The following is a 23,518-nucleotide window of genomic DNA, read 5'->3' on the forward strand; positions in this document are numbered from 1 at the left end:
TGCTTCTGGGCAAACACTTACCCAAAGTTAATCTTTGGTCGCCCAGTGTGCAGACTGGAGGATCTCTGGGAGGTTCTGTTCTCTGGCTATAAGCTGCCATATATGTTCTGATCTCTGGCCAATGGTGTCTCTGCCTCCTTGCTCATGGTTTGAGCTCTGCTCTTTGAGTGAGTAACTATTGAGACTAACCATGAGGTACCTGCCAGATTACTAGAAGCCTTTCCCGACCAGTAGGCACATTCAGAGATTCATAGTATTAGAGATGCCTCTACAAAATACAGGTAGAAATATGTTAAACAATTACTTACACTCAAAGATGGTACTGTAGTGGCTTTTGGAGACCAATCACTGCTGCCTCAAGACATCACTGCAGGAGTTCCTCAGGACAGTGTCCTCGGCCCAACCATCTTCAGCTGCTTCATCAATGACCTTCCCTCCGATATAGGGTCAGGAGTGGGGCTGTTTTCTGACAATCCAGTGTTCAGCTCCATTCACAACTCCTCCGATAATGAAGCAGCTCATGCTACCAACAGCAGGACTGAGAGAACAACCAGACTTGGGTTGACAAGTGTCAGGAGTCATTTGTGCCACTTAAGTTCCAGGTAATGACCGTCTCAAACAAGAGAAAATGCAGCTACCTCCCCGACCTTCAATCGCACCCCCCGCACCCCCTGTCAGCAACAACCTGGCGATACTACTGACCAACTGCATCAAACTATAGCAAGAGAACAGGTCAGAGGCTGGCTATTCTCATCTCCTGACCCCTCAAAGCCTCTCCACCATCTACAAGGCAAGTCAGGAGTGTGATGGAATATTCACCAATTGCAGCCACAACACTCAAAAAGTTCAATGGCATCTAGGACAGAGCTGTTCACCTGATCAGTGTCCCTACCACTGGAGCCAATACCCATTCTATCCACTACCGCTGCATTCTGGCTCAGTCTGTACAATCTACAGTTTGCACTGCAGCAACTCACCAAGGTTACTTCAAACAGCATCTTCCTCCCTGTAAACTCTACCAAGGGGAAGGACAAGAGCAGCAATCACCATCTCCTCCAAGTTCCCACACCCCATCCTGACTTAGAAATATATCGGCCGATCCTTCATTGTTGCTGGGTCAAAATCCTGGAACTCTCTCCCTAACAGCACTGTGGGAGCACCTTCACCACACGGACTGCAGCGGTTCAAGAAGGCGGCTCACCACCACCTTCTCAAGGGCAATTAGGGCTGGGCAATAAATGCCGGCCTTGCCAGCGACGCCCAAATTCCGAGAACAAATTAAAACAAGCTTGAAGCTGCACCCTGCTACCGCTAGATGGAGTGTCCCGAGCTGCAGATTCCCCCAAACCAGAACCACAGCTCACAGAACACCGAGAGCAACGCCACGGGCAACGCCACGGGACACCGAGGGCAACGCCACGGGACACCGCGGGCAACGCCACGGGACACCGCGGGCAACGCCACGGGACACCCAGTAGTTGTAAAATGCAGCAGGAAAATAAATTCAGAATAGCAAAACTATTAATCTGACAGCTCCTCCGAAAACTTGTGGCTGTTGACTGTTTTCTGATAAAGGTTCTAACCCTAAGACACTCCAGTGCAGAACTGAGGGAGCGCTGCACTGTTGGAGGGCAGTACTGAGGGAGCGCCGCACTGTCGGAGGGGCAGTACTGAGGGAGCGCCGCACTGTCGGAGGGGCGGTACAGAGGGAGCGCCGCACTGTCGGAGGGGCGGTACCGAGGGAGCGCAGCACTGTCGGAGGGGCGGTACCGAGGGAGCACAGCACTGTCGGAGGGGCGGTACCGGGGGAGCGCCGCACTGTCGGAGGGGCGGTACTGAGGGAGCGCCGCACTGTCGGGAGGGGCGGTACTGAGGGAGCGCCGCACTGTCGGAGGGGCAGTACTGAGGGAGCGCCGCACTGTCGGAGGGGCAGTACTGAGGGAGCGCTGCACTGTCGGAGGGGCAGTACTGAGGGATCGCTGCACTGTCGGAGGGGCAGGACTGAGGGAGCGCTGCACTGTCAGAGGGGCAGTACCGGGGGTGTGCTGCACTGTCGGAGGGGCAGTACCGGGGGTGTGCTGCACTGTCGGAGGGGCAGTACCGGGGGTGTGCTGCACTGTCGGAGGGGCAGTACCGAGGGAGCTGCACTGTCGGAGGGGCAGTACAGAGGGAGTACTGCACTGTCGGAGAGGCAGTACTGAAGGAGCGCTGCACTGTCGGAGGGGCAGTACTGAGGGAGCGCCGCACTGTCGGAGGGGCAGTACTGAGGGAGCGCCGCACTGTCGGAGGGGCAGTACTGAGGGAGCGCCGCACTGTCGGAGGGGCAGTACTGAAGGAGCGCTGCACTGTCGGAGGGGCAGTACTGAGGAGCGCTGCACAGTTGGAGAGGTAGTACTGAGGGAGTCCTGCACTGTCGGAGGTGCTGTCTTTCGAATGAGACGTTAAACCGAGGCCCCGTTTTCCCTCTCAGGTGGATGTAAAAGATCCCATGGCACTATTTTGAAGAACAGCAGGGGAGTTCTCTCCGGTATCCTGGCCAATATTTATCCCTCAACCAACATCACTAAAACTGATTATCTGGTCATTGCTGTTTGTGGGAGCTTGCTGTGCACAAATTGGCTGTCGCGTTTCCTACATTACAACAGTGACTACACTTTAGAAGTACTTAATTGGCTGTAACGTGCTTTGGGACGTCCTGAGGTCGTAAAAAGCGCTGCAGAGATGCAAATTATTTCTTTGCAATGTTGCTTTGTTCCATTTGGTGTTGTCCATGTAGTATGATAGCTCTTCCAGCAGGTGGTGGTGTTTACTGTATAAATGGTCCATCAATCCCCGTAGAGCGCAGCACTGCCACCTAGTGACAGAAACCCTTATTACATGAACCCCGACCTCTTGCAAACACTCACTGCTGTGAACACACAAGCTGGCCTGTGGGTTTGCAGAGTCGCTGATGTCTCACCCTTGTTCAGAAAGGTTACTATAGACCACTTAGGCGCACATCAGTTGTGGGCAAACTCTCAGAATCCAACAGCAGGGGTTTGTTAAAGGCAAGTCAAGTTTGATAAATTTCATAGTAACAACAGAAGATGCTGTAAAAGCTCAGCAGGCCCGGCAACATCCGTGGAGAGAGAATCAGAGTTAACAGTTCAGGTCAAACCCTTCGTCAGGACTGAGAAAAAACACAGGAAATGGAACAGATTAAAAGGCCAGTTTGGTGACTGGGAAATGGGGATGAGTGAACAAAAGAGAAGTGAAGAGACATTAAGAGGTTTCAAGACTGGCCTTATAATCTGTTTCATTGCCTGTGTTTTTTCTCAGTCCTGACGAAGGGTTTCGACCCGAAACGTTAACTCTGTTTCTCTCTCCACGGATGTTGCCTGGCCTGCTGAGTTTTTCCAGCATTTTCTGTTGTTATTTCGGATTTCCAGCATCCGCAATATTTTTTCTGCTTTAATTTATTTCCCAGCTTGCCCCAGTGGGATTGATTTGTTGATCTGCCTCCAGCTCCATCACTGTGACACCACTGAACTGTGACTGGGATTCTAACTCTTACATTGGATTTGGCATTATACACAAGCCAGAGAAACCGCTAGCTCCATCCCCGTGACAAAAACAAGAGGCCTTTGCTAACGCACGGAGTCCAGTTCTACGGAGTACCAAACTCAGCAATTCGGTGAGTGAGGGAATTCGGTGAGGTGGGGGTAAGAGGTGCTGCTTGATACATAAAAAAAATAAACAACTATGGTTAAGTAAGACTGTGGGCTAAGTTACAGCAAAGACCTAAAGCATATAACTAAATTAACAAAGTTATTACCTAGATTAAAAACTATTAATATATACGGTTGAGTATTTCAAAACTTGAAAAGCTAATTAGTTAAATAAAATACAAGAGATGGCAGGGCAGGTGATGTGTTGCAGCTGTAGCATGTGGGAGCTGGTGGACCCCAGTCTGATCCACAGCGACCACCAGTCTGATCCACAGCGACCACCAGTCTGATCCACAGCGACCACCAGTCTGATCCACAGCGACCACCAGTCTGATCCACAGCGACCACCAGTCTGATCCACAGCGACCACCAGTCTGATCCACAGCGACCACCAGTCTGATCCACAGCGACCACCAGTCTGATCCACAGCGACCACCAGTCTGATCCACAGCGACCACCAGTCTGATCCACAGCGACCACCAGTCTGATCCACAGCGACCACATCTGCAGTAAGTGTCTGCAGCTTGAGGAACTTCAGCTCAGAGTCGATGAGCTGGAGTCCGAGCTTCGGACACTGCGATACATCAGGGAGAAAGTTACCTGGACACTTTGTTCCAGGAGGCAGTCACACCCCTTAGGTTAAATACTTCAGATTTGGTCCGTGGTCAGGGACAGGAGGGTGTGACTACGAGTGAGGCAGGTATGGGGATCCAGAAGGTAGCATTGGAGGAACCTCAGCCCTTGCACTTGTCCAACAGGTACGAGATTCTTGCAGCCTGTGTGGATGAGAGCAGGGACTGCAGGGAAGATGAGCAAACTGACCACAACACCGTGGTACAGGGGGCCATTCAAGTTGGGGGAGTAAAAAGGAATGTAGTAGTGGTAGGGGACAGTATAGTTAGGGGAATAAATACTGTTCTCTGCAGCCAAGAGCGTGAGTCCCGAAGGCTGTGCTGATTGCCCGGTGCCAGGGTTAAGGACATCTCCTCGGGCTGGAGAGGAACTTGGCGTGGGAGGGGGAGGATCCAGTTGTCGTGGTCCACGTAGGTACCAATGACATAGGTAGGACTAAGAAAGAGGTTCTGCTGAGAGAGTATGAGCAGCTAGGGGCTAATTTAAAAAGCAGAACTACAAAGGTAATAATCTCTGGATTACTACCTGAGCCACGAGCAAATTGCCATAGGGTCAATAAGATCAGAGCGTTGAATGTGTGGCTCAAGGATTGGTGTGGGAGAAATGGGGTTGTCTTATGAGGAAAGGTTGAGCAGGTTGGGCCTATACTCACTGGAGTTTAGAAGAATGAGAGGTGATCTTATTGAAACATATAGGCCCAGAAATTCGGGTCCCAACGCATGAGTACGGACGGAGTACCCACGCGTGGACCCGATGGAAGTGCCGGTTTCTTGCATGCACAGCGCATGCGCGGTAAAACGGCACTTCCGGTCCCCTGAACGAAGGGGTTAAGAGGTGAAACGCGTGCGACGTACGAGGCAGCGCGAGCGCGTTGAACTTCCGGTTTTTTGGCAGGTTTGCCCGTGAGTGAAGGCCTCCACTTTCTGCACATTTAAAAACCAGACGTAAGGACTTCGTTTTAAAAGATAAGTGGTCTATTAATTAAAGTTAGAAATTTTTTTCCACAGGTTTATTATTTTTAAAGACTTTATAGTAAGGTAAGTGTATTTTTAGACACGATTTTTAAAAAAATTATTTTTTTCAAAAATTTGATTAATTGTTTAAATTAGTTTTTTTACAGTTATTAATAGTTCATTTAATTAGTGGGATTTTTTTAACTTTTATTTGAAGTTTAAGTACTGTTTTGGGCACCCGGAGTTTTCATGAGTTTGACAGTTCTTACTATCAAACTCATGAATGAACTTTTGCATCCTCCGATTGGTTGCCCAGTGCTCACGTGATCCCAGCTGACGCATCGCACTAACTACGCCGCTGGATCACGCAAGCACGGCGCGCCGGGAGCTGGACCGGGTCACAGAGCGGAAATCCACGCAGGGCCAGGCCTCAACTGTCGGCGCGCTAGCTAAGTGTAGGTCGGGGGCTTGCACCCGCGGGAAGCCCCCGACACCAATTTCTGGGCCAAAAGATCCTGAGGGGGCTTGACAGGGTAAAAAAAGACTTGCATTTATATAGCGCCTTTCACGACCACCGGGCGTCTCAAAGTGCTTTACAGTCAATGAAGTGTCGTCACTGTTGTAATGCTGAAGCCGAGAGGGTGTTTCCCCTCCTGGGGGAATCTAGAACTCGGGGGCACAGTCTCAGAATAAGGGGTCGCCCATTTAAGACGGAGATGAGGAGGAATTTCTTCTCTCAGAGGATCGTGAATCTTTGCAATTCTCTTCCCCAGAGAGCTGTGGAGGCGCAGTCAGTGAATATATTCAAGGCGGAGACTGACAGATATTTGAACGATAAGGGAGTCGAGGGTTATGGGGAGCGGGCAGGGAAGTGGAGTTGAGGCCAAGATCAGGTCAGCCATGATCTCATTGAATGGCGGGGCAGGCTCGAGGGGCCGAATGGCCGACTCCTGCTCCTGTTTCTTATGTTATGTCACCCTGACCCCGCGACCCCTGGCTCCATCACCATGCCCCAGTCCCTGACCCCCAGCCGCCGATAGTAAGGCAATGTAAAAGCAACGAGTGGAAATGAGCAGATGCGATCACCAGTCGAAGGGACCGTTTATCAGTCAGTAATATTTTACAAACAATGCTCGGACACGAGAAGCAATCCGTTAATCAGTGTCCGCGGAGTGCACAGGTTAACACCACCAACCCCCTCCCCCCCCAAACCTACTGAACACACGTCATCGACACACTTAGGGCACTTGTGAAAATGTACACTGACACTGCCTCAGGTCACTGATACCCTGGGACAAAGCGAGACAGGGAAAGATGGGAATCCCAGCTCACACGCAAGAGCCCGCGCTGGATCAACAATCTGTCGGAAGTCCTGCTCCTCAGGGCTCTGGGTTGGCATCTGACTAGGTGGCCTGCAGATTCTCCCTTCAGACTTGGTGAGAGAGCTGCTGGATCCTGGTGAGTATCTCCTCAGATTCCAGCTGTTCGAGTGAGAGCAGTGACAATCCCAACTGATCCTCCTGGGGATGGAGACAGGAAAAAAAATAAAATGTTAAAACAATTAATCAAAATTGTAATGGTAATTACCAAGTTGGTTTCTACCCTGTGCACCACACTGCACCTTCCCCGGTCCGAGCCCAGGGGCATGGTGAACAGCGAATGAGTCTCTCCGAGCTCTCTCGGGTGGATGGGAAAGATCCCGCGGCCACTATTGGAAGAATAGCAGGGGAGCTCTCCCCGGTGTCCTGGCCAATATTCATCACTCAACCAAACAACACTAAGAGAGTTAGCGAGATAGAGACACAGAGAGTGGAGAGAGTCGAGAAACAGAAAATGAGAGACACATAGCGAGGGTAGAGAGAGTAGGAGCAGGAGAGGTCGGGTGAGAGTCAGAGGAAGGACGAGAGAGAGAGAGAGTGATAAGTTTAAGAGTGAAGCAAGAGACAAATGTAGGAAGGTTAGGTGGCCGACCTGTCGGAAGGGCTGTGCCATCTGTCGCAGGAAATGCTTGGATATCTGTACGGCTTCATCCACAGTGAGGTTGAGGTTGCCGTCAGTGATGTACTCCTGGATCCAGCGAGGCAGCTTCCCGCGTTTATCAGCTCGAGCAAAGCGCTGCCATAGAAAACAATTAGATCAAAGGCAACTCGACACAACCAGTGAGGCTCTTAATATGGAGCGTGCGCCGGCCCTCAGTGCGCCCCGTACTCAGGGTCTCAGTACTGTGTACGCAGGGTCCATCACATGCTCATACAAAGGCTGATTCAACAATCCCACACACTCAACAGGGAGGGCATGCAGGACTATCAAGGCCCACAGCTCTCTCTGTAACCCCCAGTCAGCACAGTGCACTTCCTCACCCACTGGGACAGCGGCCTCACGGAATTAACCATCTGTATCCACTGAAATAACCCACAGCAGAACATCACAGACTCACCATCGACAACCTGGGGTGTGTCTGCGGAGTATATTGAGCTGTGAGACACTGGGGCGCAGGTCTGTCTCTGGGTGGCACTGGGGCACAGGTCTGTCTCTGGGTGGCACTGGGGCACAGGTCTGTCTCTGGGTGGCACTGGGGCACAGGTCTGTCTCTGGGTGACACTGGGGCACAGGTCTGTCTCTGGGTGACACTGGGGCACAGGTCTGTCTCTGGGTGACACTGGGGCACAGGTCTGTCTCTGGGTGACACTGGGGCACAGGTCTGTCTCTGGGTGACACTGGGGCACAGGTCTGTCTCTGGGTGACACTGGGGCACAGGTCTGTCTCTGGGTGACACTGGGGCACAGGTCTGTCTCTGGGTGACACTGGGGCACAGGTCTGTCTCTGGGTGACACTGGGGCACAGGTCTGTCTCTGGGTGACACTGGGGCACAGGTCTGTCTCTGGGTGACACTGGGGCACAGGTCTGTCTCTGGGTGACACTGGGGCACAGGTCTGTCTCTGGGTGACACTGGGGCACAGGTCTGTCTCTGGGTGACACTGGGGCACAGGTCTGTCTCTGGGTGACACTGGGGCACAGGTCTGTCTCTGGGTGACACTGGGGCACAGGTCTGTCTCTGGGTGACACTGGGGCACAGGTCTGTCTCTGGGTGACACTGGGGCACAGGTCTGTCTCTGGGTGACACTGGGGCACAGGTCTGTCTCTGGGTGACACTGGGGCACAGGTCTGTCTCTGGGTGACACTGGGGCACAGGTCTGTCTCTGGGTGACACTGGGGCACAGGTCTGTCTCTGGGTGACACTGGGGCACAGGTCTGTCTCTGGGTGACACTGGGGCACAGGTCTGTCTCTGGGTGACACTGGGGCACAGGTCTGTCTCTGGGTGACACTGGGGCACAGGTCTGTCTCTGGGTGACACTGGGGCACAGGTCTGTCTCTGGGTGACACTGGGGCACAGGTCTGTCTCTGGGTGACACTGGGGCACAGGTCTGTCTCTGGGTGACACTGGGGCACAGGTCTGTCTCTGGGTGACACTGGGGCACAGGTCTGTCTCTGGGTGACACTGGGGCACAGGTCTGTCTCTGGGTGACACTGGGGCACAGGTCTGTCTCTGGGTGACACTGGGGCACAGGTCTGTCTCTGGGTGACACTGGGGCACAGGTCTGTCTCTGGGTGACACTGGGGCACAGGTCTGTCTCTGGGTGACACTGGGGCACAGGTCTGTCTCTGGGTGACACTGGGGCACAGGTCTGTCTCTGGGTGACACTGGGGCACAGGTCTGTCTCTGGGTGACACTGGGGCACAGGTCTGTCTCTGGGTGACACTGGGGCACAGGTCTGTCTCTGGGTGACACTGGGGCACAGGTCTGTCTCTGGGTGACACTGGGGCACAGGTCTGTCTCTGGGTGACACTGGGGCACAGGTCTGTCTCTGGGTGACACTGGGGCACAGGTCTGTCTCTGGGTGACACTGGGGCACAGGTCTGTCTCTGGGTGACACTGGGGCACAGGTCTGTCTCTGGGTGACACTGGGGCACAGGTCTGTCTCTGGGTGACACTGGGGCACAGGTCTGTCTCTGGGTGACACTGGGGCACAGGTCTGTCTCTGGGTGACACTGGGGCACAGGTCTGTCTCTGGGTGACACTGGGGCACAGGTCTGTCTCTGGGTGACACTGGGGCACAGGTCTGTCTCTGGGTGACACTGGGGCACAGGTCTGTCTCTGGGTGACACTGGGGCACAGGTCTGTCTCTGGGTGACACTGGGGCACAGGTCTGTCTCTGGGTGACACTGGGGCACAGGTCTGTCTCTGGGTGACACTGGGGCACAGGTCTGTCTCTGGGTGACACTGGGGCACAGGTCTGTCTCTGGGTGACACTGGGGCACAGGTCTGTCTCTGGGTGACACTGGGGCACAGGTCTGTCTCTGGGTGACACTGGGGCACAGGTCTGTCTCTGGGTGACACTGGGGCACAGGTCTGTCTCTGGGTGACACTGGGGCACAGGTCTGTCTCTGGGTGACACTGGCAATCGGGCCCGTGAATCCAGAGCATTCTGTCCTTTCTCGGTTTATATTTCTCTGGCTAATCTTCGTGTGTCTGGGGGTTTGGAAAGAGTTGTTCTTAACTCTGATGCCACATTAGTGATTAAATTCTAAATGAGGACACCGAGATCTGTTAGTGTCAGCAGCTGGGGACGCGGATGGAAGTGTTAAACACGGTCTCTGGGCTGCAGAGTAACAGCCCATGGAGACAGGTCGCACGGCTACTCCTGGAGGCTGTGGTGGGAGCAATTCAAGGTGGTGAACTACAGGTTTAAGTAATCCTGGGCCAACACACCACTCTCCTGAAACTCGACATCAGCCAAACTCAGCACGGCACTGAGCTGAGCCACTGAAGCTGCGTTTACTGAAACTGGCGCTATTATCACGGATTTTCCACGCTGTCAGTTTGCGGAGACAGCATCACCACACGGACTGCAGCGGTTCAAGAAAGCGGCCCATCAACACCTTCTCCGGGTAACTGGGGATGGACGATAAATGCTGGCCTTGCCAACGACGTCCACATCCCGAGAATGAAACAGTGTGATACGAGTGATTATTTTGAACGCTTTACTGCTTTCAGTGTGCTGAAAAAACTAATTTGCAAATCTCCCCAGACACTTGGATCCAAATAACACAGAAATGGATTCTCTTGCAGCTGAATTAACAATTTTCCTGGAAAAGACACACAATCTGGGTTTAATGCAGTTCGATCTGTAATCACTGTTTCAGGCAAATTGTATATTTACTCAGATCGGTTTCAAATTACCTTATCTGCAAAAATCATTAGGCCGTAATCAGTTTTCCCTCGAATGACTCTCCCCACACATTGAGCAGCGTGCCTCATAGCATCGAACGTCAGGAAATCATTCTCGCGGATTTGGAACTGATCCCGGATGTATTCTAAACGAGCCTGTGGAATAAAAAGACGCCTTTAACGAGGAGTTGGGAGATCGAGGTAATTTTTATTTTGTTTTTTGAAGGATGAGCTTCGCTTCCTGGTTTTCCTTTTCCTTTATCCATAACTTTCTCACCTTTTGGCCTCTCGGTCACCTCCTCCAGCCCTACAACCCTCCCAGATCTCGGTCACCTCCTGCAGCCCTACAACTCTCCCAGATCTCGGTCACCTCCTCCAGCCCTACAACCCTCCCAGATCTCGGTCACCTCCTCCAGCCCTACAACTCTCCCAGATCTCGGTCACCTCCTCCAGCCCTACAACCCTCCCAGATCTCGGTCACCTCCTCCAGCCCTACAACTCTCCCAGATCTCGGTCACCTCCTCCAGCCCTACAACCCTCCCAGATCTCGGTCACCTCCTCCAGCCCTACAACCCTCCCAGATCTCGGTCACCTCCTCCAGCCCTACAACCCTCCGAGATCTCTGCGCTCCTCTCATTCTGGCCTCTTGCGCATCCCCAATTTCCTTCGCTCCACCATTGGCGGCCGTGCCTTCAGCTGCCTGGGCCCCGAGCTCTGGAATTCCCTCCCTAAACCTCTCCGCCTCTCCCCTCCTTAAAACCGACCTCTCATCTGCCCTAATATCTCCTTCTGTGGCTCGGTGTCAAATTTTGTTTGATAATCGCTCCTCTGAACAGCCTTGGGACGTCTTATTACATTAAAGGCGCAATATAAATGCAAGTTGTTGTTGGGGGATGCTAATTCTTGTCAGAGATGTTTGCTGAGTCTCCAACATGCTCCGATTCCTGGTTTAAGCGAGCCCATGCAGGCCATGGGCCTGTTCTCACATAACCAGGGCTTGCGAGGTTTGGACAGGGCGAAGAAACCCCGGCTGGTAGTTGCTTTTATGCCCCCAAGAGCACTCCCCCCGACTCCAACCAGCGGAGATTGGGTCGCTGCCCCATTCGTGGGTCCCTCACACATCCTGCCATTCTTGCTCAGACAGACAGCCGGGTGACCCAGTATTAGGCAAGTCCAACAACCAACTTATACACAGCAAGATCCCTGCAAATGAGATGAATAACAGCTGAGGGAGAACCTTTAGCCAGGACACTGGGAGAACTCTCTTGCGACTTGTGCTATGGGATCTTTAATGCATCATCCATAAGGTGGCACCTCCGACAGTACTGCACTAAGGGGGAAAAACTCGGTTGGTTAGCGCCTCGCTAGGAACTTGGCACCCCAGCGCGGTGATTTTAGCGGCGCTCGCGAAATTGACCAGTCGTTTTTGCGGTGACGCTAAACACTCCCGCCACGATCTCCTGCGCCCGCATATCGTGACGTCAGTCAAGCATGCAACGCCCAGGTAGCGCCCCAGACTGGATATTGAGTCGCGTCCCCTGCCTTAGTGCCTGCCGCTAGGAACGACAGGTAGAGGGGAATATTTTCAAGTTGGAAGGGGCTGGGGGAGCGCTATTTAAAGGCGGGCGCTTCCTGCCTTTTCTTCTTGGGAAAATTTTTGGTTTTAACGCTGTCCCAAGGAGTTTGGCCCTCAGCACCACTTTTGAGGTTCCTAAGCGCCGAGCTCTTTCCCTGGGCCTGTCCATTAATGCTTCCAACACAATTGCTTTCGAGGTCTCTCCAGGCCGAGATTCAAGGCTGCAATGAGCAGGGAGTGGCTGGTCAGCAAGATGGCCCCTCCCCTTTAAGAACTGGACGGTGTCAGTCTGTCTGGTTTCCAGGGTTACTGACATCGCCTGAGCTTCGGTAGCGTTCTGAGGTAGCATCTCACTCCATGATGTTTCCGCCTTAAGAGATGTGTGTAGCGCCTGATTTAGCGCTCAAATCACCTCCAGGGGCGATAAGAGGCGAATTTTGCAGTCGGAGGCGATAATTTTGCACCCGGCCAATACCGAATTTTTGCCCCCCAAGTGTCAGCCCAGACCGTGCACTGAAAATGGAGTGGGGCTTGAACCCAGAACACTTCTGATCCAGGAGCAAAAGCAGCATCGAATGAGCAAAGCTGACAACAAGTTAGCAAATGTCACAGTGGGTGAGAGGGTTTGGACTGAGGTAGCAGAGGGAGCTTTACTCTGTATCTAACCCATGCTGTACCTGCCCTGGGAGTGTTTGATGGGACAGTGTAGAGGGAGCTTTACTCTGTATCTAACCCGTGCTGTACCTGCCCTGGGAGTGTTTGATGGGCAGTGTAGAGGGAGCTTTACTCTGTATCTAACCCGTGCTGTACCTGCCCTGGGAGTGTTTGAAGGGCAGTGTAGAGGGAGCTTTACTCTGTATCTAACCCGTGCTGTACCTACCCTGGGAGTGTTTGATGGGGACAGTGTAGAGGGAGCTTTACTCTGTATCTAACCCGTGCTGTACTTGCCCTGGGAGTGTTTGATGGGACAGTGTAGAGGGAGCTTTACTCTGTATCTAACCCGTGCTGTACCTGCCCTGGGAGTGTTTGATGGGCAGTGTAGAGGGAGCTTTACTCTGTATCTAACCCCGTGCTGTACCTGCCCTGGGAGTGTTTGATGGGACAGTGTAGAGGGAGCTTTACTCTGTATCTAACCCGTGCTGTACCTGCCCTGGGAGTGTTTGATGGGGACAGTGTAGAGGGAGCTTTACTCTGTATCTAACCCATGCTGTACCTGCCCTGGGAGTGTTTGATGGGACAGTGTAGAGGGAGCTTTACTCTATATCTAACCCGTGCTGTACCTGCCCTGGGAGTGTTTGATGGGACAGTGTAGAGGGAGCTTTACTCTATATCTAACCTGTGCTGTACCTGTCCTGGGAGTGTTTGATGGGACAGTGTAGAGGGAGCTTTACTCTGTATCTAACCCATGCTGTACCTGCCCTGGGAGTGTTTGATGGGCAGTGTAGAGGGAGTTTTACTCTATATCTAACCCATGCTGTACCTGCCCTGGGAGTGTTTGATGGGCAGTGTAGAGGGAGCTTTACTCTATATCTAACCTGTGCTGTACCTGTCCTGGGAGTGTTTGATGGGACAGTGTAGAGGGAGCTTTACTCTGTATCTAACCCGTGCTGTACCTGCCCTGGGAGTGTTTGATGGGGCAGTGTAGAGGGAGCTTTACTCTGTATCTAACCCGTGCTGTACCTGCCCTGGGAGTGTTTGATGGGACAGTGTAGAGGGAGCTTTACTCTGTATCTAACCCGTGCTGTACCTGCCCTGGGAGTGTTTGATGGGACAGTGCAGAGAGAGCTTTACTCTGTATCTAACCTGTGCTGTACCTGCCCTGGGAGTGTTTGATGGGACAGTGTAGAGGGAGCTTTACTCTGTATCTAACCCGTGCTGTACCTGCCCTGGGAGTGTTTGATGGGACAGTGTAGAGGAAGCTTTACTCTGTATCTAACCCGTGCTGTACCTGCCCTGGGAGTGTTTGATGGGACAGTGTAGGGGGAGCTTTACTCTGTATCTAACCCATGCTGTACCTGCCCTGGGAGTGTTTGATGGGACAGTGTAGAGGGAGCTTTACTCTGTATCTAACCCCGTGCTGTACCTGCCCTGGGAGTGTTTGATGGGACAGTGTAGAGGAAGCTTTACTCTGTATCTAACCCCGTGCTGTACCTGCCCTGGGAGTGTTTGATGGGACAGTGTAGAGGGAGCTTTACTCTGTATCTAACCCATGCTGTACCTGCCCTGGGAGTGTTTGATGGGACAGTGTAGAGGGAGCTTTACTCTGTATCTAACCTGTGCTGTACCTGTCCTGGGAGTGTTTGATGGGACAGTGTAGAGGGAGTTTTACTCTGTATCTAACCCGTGTTGTACCTGCCGTGGGAGTGTTTGATGGGACAGTGTAGAGGGAGCTTTACTCTGTATCTAACCCGTGCTGTACCTGCCCTGGGAGTGTTTGATGGGACAGTGTAGAGGGAGCTTTACTCTGTATCTAACCCGTGCTGTACCTGCCCTGGGAGTGTTTGATGGGACAGTGTAGAGGGAGCTTTACTCTGTATCTAACCCGTGCTGTACCTGCCCTGGGAGTGTTTGATGGGACAGTGCAGAGGGAGCTTTACTCTGCATCTAACCCGTGCTGTACCTGCCCTGGGAGTGTTTGATGGGACAGTGTAGAGGGAGCTTTACTCTGTATCTAACCCATGCTGTACCTGCCCTGGGAGTGTTTGATGGGACAGTGTAGAGGGAGCTTTACTCTGTATCTAACCCTGGGAGTGTTTGATGGGACAGTGTAGAGGGAGCTTTACTCTGTATCTAACCCTGGGAGTGTTTGATGGGACAGTGTAGAGGGAGCTTTACTCTGTATCTTGCCCTGGGAGTGTTTATACTCCACACGAGCCTCCTCCCATCCTTAACCAGAATATCAGCAACATCACCAAACCCGGCAAACAGCAAGCACCTTGGGCAGAGGAGCACCTACCTTCAGAATCCTGCTCTGAGTGTATACGTAGGGAATACCAAACATAATGACCGCTCTCCCGTAGTGATGGACTGTCAGAAAACACAGGAAATAAACGTTAATGGACGTGAATCCAGCACCGGATTAAAACACTAAATGACCTGATGTGAACATTAGCAGGGTGGAGGCACTGCATGTGAGGAAACCTCAGGGCAGCAGTGGCACCGACAGCAAAAACATAAAGACATAGAAAACGCAGAAAAATACGAGCAGGAGTCGGCAATTCGAGCCTGCTCCGCCATTCAATATGATCATGGCTGATCCGCACCCACCGTCACACACACACACCCACCGTCACACGCACCCACCCACCGTCACACGCACCCACCCACCGTCACACACACAGGCACCCACCGTCACACACACCCACCCACCGTCACACACACCCACCCACCGTCACACACACCCACCCACCGTCACACACACAGGCACCCACCGTCACACACACAGGCACCCACCGTCACACACACCATCACACACACACACCCACCCACCGTCACACACACAGGCACCCACCGTCACACACACCCACCCACCGTCACACACACCCACCCACCGTCACACACACCCACCCACCGTCACACACACAGGCACCCACCGTCACATACACAGGCACCCACCGTCACACACACCATCACACACACACACCCACCCACCGTCACACACACAGGCACCCACCGTCACACACACCATCACACACACGCACCCACCCACCGTCACACACACAGGCACCCACCGTCACATACACAGGCACCCACCGTCACACACACCATCACACACACACACCCACCCACCGTCACACACACAGGCACCCACCGTCACACACACCATCACACACACGCACCCACCCACCGTCACACGCACCCACCCACCGTCACACGCACACCCACTCACCGTCACACGCACAACCACTCACCGTCACACGCACACCCACTCACCGTCACACGCACCCACCCACCGTCACACGCACCCACTCACCGTCACACGCACACCCACTCACCGTCACACGCACACCCACTCACCGTCACACGCACCCACTCACCGTCACACGCACACCCACCCACCGTCACACGCACCCACTCACCGTCACACGCACCCACCCACCGTCACACACACCCACTCACCATCACACACACGCACCCACCCACCGTCACACACACCATCACACACACGCACCCACCCACCGTCACACGCACCCACCCACCGTCACACACACCATCACACACACGCACCCACCCACCGTCACACGCACCCGCCCACCGTCACACACACCATCACACACACGCACCCACCCACCGTCACACGCACCCACCCACCGTCACACACACCATCACACACACGCACCCACCCACCGTCACACGCACCCACCCACCGTCACACACACCATCACACACACGCACCCACCCACCGTCACACGCACCCACCCACCGTCACACACACCATCACACACACGCACCCACCCACCGTCACACGCACCCACCCACCGTCACACACACCATCACACACACGCACCCACCCACCGTCACACGCACCCACCCACCGTCACACGCACCCACCCACCGTCACAGGCACCCACCCACCGTCACACACACCATCACACACACGCACCCACCCACCGTCACACGCACCCACCCACCGTCACACGCACCCACTCACCGTCACACGCACCCACCCACCGTCACACACACCCACTCACCATCACACACACGCACCCACCCACCGTCACACACACCATCACACACACGCACCCACCCACCGTCACACGCACCCACCCACCGTCACACACACCATCACACACACGCACCCACCCACCGTCACACGCACCCGCCCACCGTCACACACACCATCACACACACGCACCCACCCACCGTCACACGCACCCACCCACCGTCACACACACCATCACACACACGCACCCACCCACCGTCACACGCACCCACCCACCGTCACACACACCATCACACACACGCACCCACCCACCGTCACACGCACCCACCCACCGTCACACACACCATCACACACACGCACCCACCCACCGTCACACGCACCCACCCACCGTCACACACACCATCACACACACGCACCCACCCACCGTCACACGCACCCACCCACCGTCACAGGCACCCACCCACCGTCACACACACCATCACACACACGCACCCACCCACCGTCACACGCACCCACCCACCGTCACACGCACCCACCCACCGTCACACACACCATCACACACACGCACCCACCCACCGTCACACGCACCCACTCACCGTCACACGCACCCACTCACCGTCACACGCACCCACTCACCGTCACACGCACCCACTCACCGTCACACGCACACCCACTCACCGTCACACGCACCCACCCACCGTCACACACACCCACTCACCGTCACACACACCATCACACACACGCACCCACCCACCGTCACACGCACCCGCCCACCGTCACACGCACCCGCCCACCGTCACACACACCATCACACACACGCACCCACCCACCGTCACACGCACACCCACTCACCGTCACACGCACCCACCCACCGTCACACGCACCCACTCACCGTCACACGCACACCCACTCACCGTCACACGCACACCCACTCACCGTCACACGCACACCCACTCACCGTCACACGCACACCCACTCACCGTCACACGCACCCACCCACCGTCACACGCACACCCACTCACCGTCACACGCACACCCACCCACCGTCACACGCACACCCACTCACCGTCACACGCACCCACCCACCGTCACACGCACCCACTCACCGTCACACGCACACCCACTCACCGTCACACGCACACCCACTCACCGTCACACGCACACCCACTCACCGTCACACGCACACCCACTCACCGTCACACGCACACCCACTCACCGTCACACGCACCCACCCACCGTCACACGCACCCACCCACCGTCACACGCACCCACCCACCGTCACACGCACCCACCCACCGTCACACGCACCCACCCACCGTCACACGCACCCACCCACCGTCACACGCACCCACCCACCGTCACACGCACCCACTCACCGTCACACGCACCCACCCACCGTCACACGCACCCACCCACCGTCACACGCACCCACCCACCGTCACACGCACCCACCCACCGTCACACGCACCCACCCACCGTCACACGCACCCACGCACCGTCACACACACCCACCCACCGTCACACACACCCACCCACCGTCACACACACCCACCCACCGTCACACACACCCACCCACCGTCACACACACCCACCCACCGTCACACACACCCACCCACCGTCACACACACCCACCCACCGTCACACACACCCACCCACCGTCACACACACCCACCCACCGTCACACACACCCACCCACCGTCACACACACCCACCCACCGTCACACACACCCACCCACCGTCACACACACCCACCCACCGTCACACACACCCACCCACCGTCACACACACCCACCCACCGTCACACACACCCGCCCACTCACCATCACACGCACCCACCCACCGTCACACACACACCCACCCACCGTCACACACACCATCACACACACGCACCCACCCACCGTCACACACACCCACCCACCGTCACACACACCCACCCACCGTCACACACACCCACCCACCGTCACACACACCCACCCACCGTCACACACACCCACCCACCGTCACACACACCCGCCCACTCACCATCACACGCACCCACCCACCGTCACACACACACCCACCCACCGTCACACACACCATCACACACACGCACCCACCCACCGTCACACACACCCACCCACCGTCACACACACCCACTCACCATCACACGCACACCCACTCACCATCACACGCACCCACCCACCGTCACACAGACTGTCTCACACACCCGTCACACGCACTGCTGAAACAGGAATGGTAGCACAGTGGTTATGTTACTGGACGAGTAATCCAGAGAGGCCTGAACTAATGTTCCGGAGACATGAGTTCAAATCCTAGTGACCATGAAACTACCGGATTGTCGTAAAAACCTGTGTGCTTCACTAATGTCCTTTAGGAAAGGAAATCTGCTGCCCTTACCTGATCTGGCCGATATGTGACTCCTGACCCACAGCACTGTGGTTGACTCTTAACTGCCTAGCAAGCCACACAGTTGTTCCAAACTGCTAGGAAAACACCTAATGGACTGTAGCATTACAAGGAGGCGGCTCCCCACCACCTTCTCAAGGACAATTAGGGATGGGCAATAAATGCTGGCTTTGCCAGCGGCGCCCACATCCATTGAATAAAAAAAAACACACAATGCTGAAAGAAGCAGAATCAGATATCAGCTCAACAAGGCAGAAAATGAGTTGGTTTCAGCAGCAACAGCTTGCAACATAATAACATGTAAAACATCATGGATTATTGGTTATCCCACAGTGAGAGACTGGGGGCAGTTTTGGGCCATTGTGGGAAGGGCATTAAAGCCAGAGAGCGGACAGTGTAGGTTCACATGGACTATGCCAGGGATGGGAATCTACAGTTACGAGGAGTGACTGGAGATATTGGAACTGTTCCCACTGGAGCAGAGAAGGCTGAGAGAGATTTAATTGTGGTTTTTGAAAATTATAAAGGGTTTTGACAGTGAATATTTTCTCTGCTTACTGATTCTGTGAGGAGGGGCCGTCACAGAGTGAGGAGAACGGTTAGCATCAATACGATAGCAAAATACTGCGGATGCTGGAAAACCGAAATAACAACAGAAAACGCTGGAAAAACCCCACTACCGAACATCAAGCCACCATTTCCAAGACTGTCACTGACCTCATCCCCTCTGGAGATCTTCCCCCCGTGGCCGCCAACCTCATAGTTCCCCAACCCCGTACAGCCCGCTTCTACCTCCTTCCCAAGATCCACAAACAGGACTGCCCTGGTAGACCCATCGTCTCAGCCTGTTCTTGCCCCACGGAACTTATCTCTTCCTATCTCGACTCTATCTTTTCTCCCCTTGTCCAGTCTCTTCCCACCTACATCCGCGACTCTTCTGACGCCCTCCACCACTTTAACAGTTTCCTGGCCCCAACCGCCTCCTTTTCACCATGGACGTCCAATCCCTCTACACCTCCATCCCCCACCAGAATGGCCTGAGGGCACTCCGCTTCTTCCTTGAACAGAGGCCCGACCAGTCCCCATCCACCACCTCCCTCCTCCGCCTGGCTGAACCTGTTCTCACATTGAACAACTTCTCCTTTGACTCCACTCATTTCCTCCAAATTAAAGGTGTTGCTATGGGGACCCGCATGGGTCCTAGCTATGCCTGCCTTTTCGTGGGATATGTGGAACACTCTTTGTTCCAGTCCTACTCGGGTCCCCTCCTTCACGGCTCTTTTTCCGAGTGGCGGGCAGTGACTAGTGGGGTACCGCAGGGATCAGTCCTTGGACCCCAGCTATTCACAATATATATTAATGATCTAGACGAGGGAACTAGATGTAATATCTCCAAGTTTGCAGACAACACAAAGCTGGGTGGGCGTGTGTGCTGTGAGGATGCCGAGAAACTCCAGTATGATTTGGACAGGTTGGGTGATTGGGCAGAAGCATGGCAGATGCAATATAACGTGGATAAATGCGAGGTTATCCACTTTGGTGTCAAAAACAGGAAGGCAGATTATTATCTAAATGGCAATAGATTGGGAGAAGGGGAAGTGCAACGAGACCTGGGCGTCCTTGTGCACCAGTCGCTGAAAGTAAGCATGCAGGTGCAGCAGGCGGTTAAGAAGGCAAATGGTATGTTGGCCTTCGTAGCGAGAGGGTTTGAGTACAGGAACAAGGATGTCTTGCTGCAGTTGTACAGGGCCTTGGTGAGACCACATCTTGAGTATTGTGTGCAGTTTTGGTCGCCTTATTTGAGGAAGGATGTTCTTGCCATGGAAGAAGTGCAGCGAAGATTCACCAGACTGATACCTGGGATGGCAGGAATGACATATGAGGAGAGATTGGGTTGATTGGGCTTGTACTCGCTGGAGTTTAGAAGAATGAGAGGGGATCTCATCAAAACTTATAAAATTCTAACAAGACTAGACAGACTAGATGCAGGAAGGATGTTCCCGATGGTCGGGGAGTCCAGAACCAGGGGTCACAGTCTAAGGCTAAGGGGTAAGCCATTTAGGACAGAGATGAGGAGGAATTTCTTCACCCAGAGAGTGGTGAACCTGTGGAATTCTCTGCCACACAAGGCAGTTGAGGCCAATTCATTAAATATATTCAAGAAGGAGTTGGATATATTTCTTAAGGCTAAAGGGATCAAGGGATATGGAGCGAAGGCAGGAACAGGGTACTGAATTTGGATGATCAGCCATGATCGCATTGAATGGTGGAGCAGGCTCGACGGGCCGAATGGCCTACTCCTGCCCCTATCTTCTATGTTTCTCACCTCTTTTTCGGGTACATTGAGGACTGTATCGGTGCCGTCTCCTGCTCTCGCCCTGAACTAGAAAATTTCATTCACTTTGCTTCCAATTTCCACCCTTCCCTCACCTTCACATGGTCCATCTCCGACCCTTCCCTTCCTCGACTTCTCCGTCTCCATCTCTGGGGATAGGTTATTGACAAACATTCACTACAAGCCCACTGACTCCCACAGCTACCTGGGCTACACTTCCTCCCACCCCGCTTCCTGTAAGGATTCTATTCCATTCTCCCAGTTTCTCCTTCTCCGCCGCATCTGCTCTGACGATGCCACCTTCCACACCAGTGCTTCTGACATGTCTTCCTTTTTCCTCAACCGAGGATTCTCCTCTACTGTGGTTGACACGGCCCTTGACCGTGTCCGTTCTATCTCCCGCACTTCTGCCCTCACCCCTGCCCCTCCCTCCCGGAACCACGATAGAGTTCCCCTTGTCCTCACCTTTCACCCCACCAGCCTCCACATTCAACGGATCATCCTCCACCATTTCCGCCACCTCCAGCGTGATCCCACCACCAAATGCATCTTCCCCCCCACCTCCCCTTTCAGCATTCTGAAGGGACCGCTCCCTCCGCGACACCCTAGTCCACTCCTCTACCACCCCCAGCACCCCTTCCCCTGGTACCTTCCCGTGCAAGCACAGGAGATGCAACACATGCCCTTTTACCTCCCCCCTTCCCACTGTCCAGGGCCCCAAACACCCCTTCCAGGTGAAACAGCGATTTACTTGTACTTCTTGCCATTTAGTATACTGTATTCGCTGCTCACGATGCGGTCTCCCCTACATTGGGGCGACCAAACGCAGATTGGGTGACCGCTTTGCGGAACACCTCCGTTCAGTCCGTAAGGGGGACCCCGAGCTCCCGGTGGCCTGTCACTTTAATTCTCCGCTCCATTCCCACTCAGACCTCACCGTCCTCGGCCTCTTGCATTGTTCCACGGAAGCTCAGCGTAAGCTCGAGGAACAGCACCTCATCTTTCGATTAGGCACTTTACAGCCTTCTGGACTCAACATCGAGTTCAACAATTTCAGACCATAGCCTCGGCCCCTATCACATATATTATAGATATATTTTTTCCCACACTTTCGTTTGGCCTTTTTTCTTCCCTCCCACATGACAGCTTCCTTCATTCTGCCAGCGCAATTCACACTTCATCTAGAGCCATCCTTTGTTCCTTAACCTGTCTCATTACCATCTCCTCTTGCCTTGAATGTCTCTCCAATGTCTCTTAATCTCTCCAATGTCTCTTAATCTCTCCTGCTTTCTATCCTATCACTGACCTTCACTTTTGTTCTTTCATCCCCTCCCCCTTTTCCCAGCCCCAACACTTGCTTCACAATCTATTTCATTTCCAGCTTTTTTCCAGTTCTGACGAAAGGTCTTCGACCTGAAACGTTAACTCTGTTTCTCTCTCCACGGATGCTGCCTGGCCTGCGTTTTCTGTGGTTAGCATCAATATCTTTACACCGAGGGTGGTGGGAGTATGGCGTGCTTTACCACAGGGAGTGGATGAGGCAGAGATCACTGCATCTTTTAAAAGAAAAGTGGATAAATATTTGAAGCAGAGTGTTGAACAGGGTCACGGGGAGAGAGCGGGGCAGTGGGATTAGTTTTGGAAAGTTCCAGCAAAGAGCTGGCACAGACTAAATGGGCTGAATGGCCTCCCTCTATGGTTCTGCTGATGCAGTGCAGACGGAAAGTGTAATCGTCTGCAGTTACTTAGCGGTTGCTCTTAGCAGATGCTCAGGTCAATTCGAGATTAGATTGGCGGTTTTAAAAATCTACAAGTGACAGAAATTTGCATGAGTGATGGACACGTATTTTAAACTTACTGCATCTAATACACGTCTACGAGCCGAGCTCCTCTGCCACGAAGGTGAATGATGCACCGTTCACAGTCAATCAGTGCCTGTTTTACTCCACCTCCGACTCGGGGTGTGAATCGGGCGGGGCATGTATTGGGCGGGGTGTGAATCGGGCGGGGCGTG

At 53.9% G+C, this 23,518-nt stretch overlaps 1 protein-coding gene and 1 pseudogene across 1 annotated transcript in view; one reads left to right on the plus strand and one right to left on the minus strand.

The window, feature by feature from the left end:
* Nucleotides 1–6,377: 6,377 nt before the first annotated feature.
* ercc2 (excision repair cross-complementation group 2) overlaps nucleotides 6,378–23,518 on the minus strand; it is a 51,781-nt gene continuing 34,640 nt past the window's right edge. Inside the window, exons 18-21 of the mRNA XM_085973179.1 lie at nucleotides 15,057–15,127; nucleotides 10,537–10,680; nucleotides 7,265–7,408; nucleotides 6,378–6,813 (exon numbers count right to left, since the gene is read on the minus strand). Coding sequence (XP_085829305.1) covers nucleotides 6,721–6,813; nucleotides 7,265–7,408; nucleotides 10,537–10,680; nucleotides 15,057–15,127 — 452 coding nt within the window. The 3' untranslated portion in view covers nucleotides 6,378–6,720. The remainder of the gene's footprint in view (nucleotides 6,814–7,264; nucleotides 7,409–10,536; nucleotides 10,681–15,056; nucleotides 15,128–23,518) is intronic.
* Nucleotides 15,461–19,002, plus strand: LOC147096634 (uncharacterized; annotated as a pseudogene).

The sequence above is a fragment of the Somniosus microcephalus genome, chromosome 34 (assembly GCF_052327205.1).
Source record: "Somniosus microcephalus isolate GS21.2 chromosome 34, FLI_Smic_1.0, whole genome shotgun sequence".
NCBI lineage: Eukaryota > Metazoa > Chordata > Chondrichthyes > Squaliformes > Somniosidae > Somniosus > Somniosus microcephalus.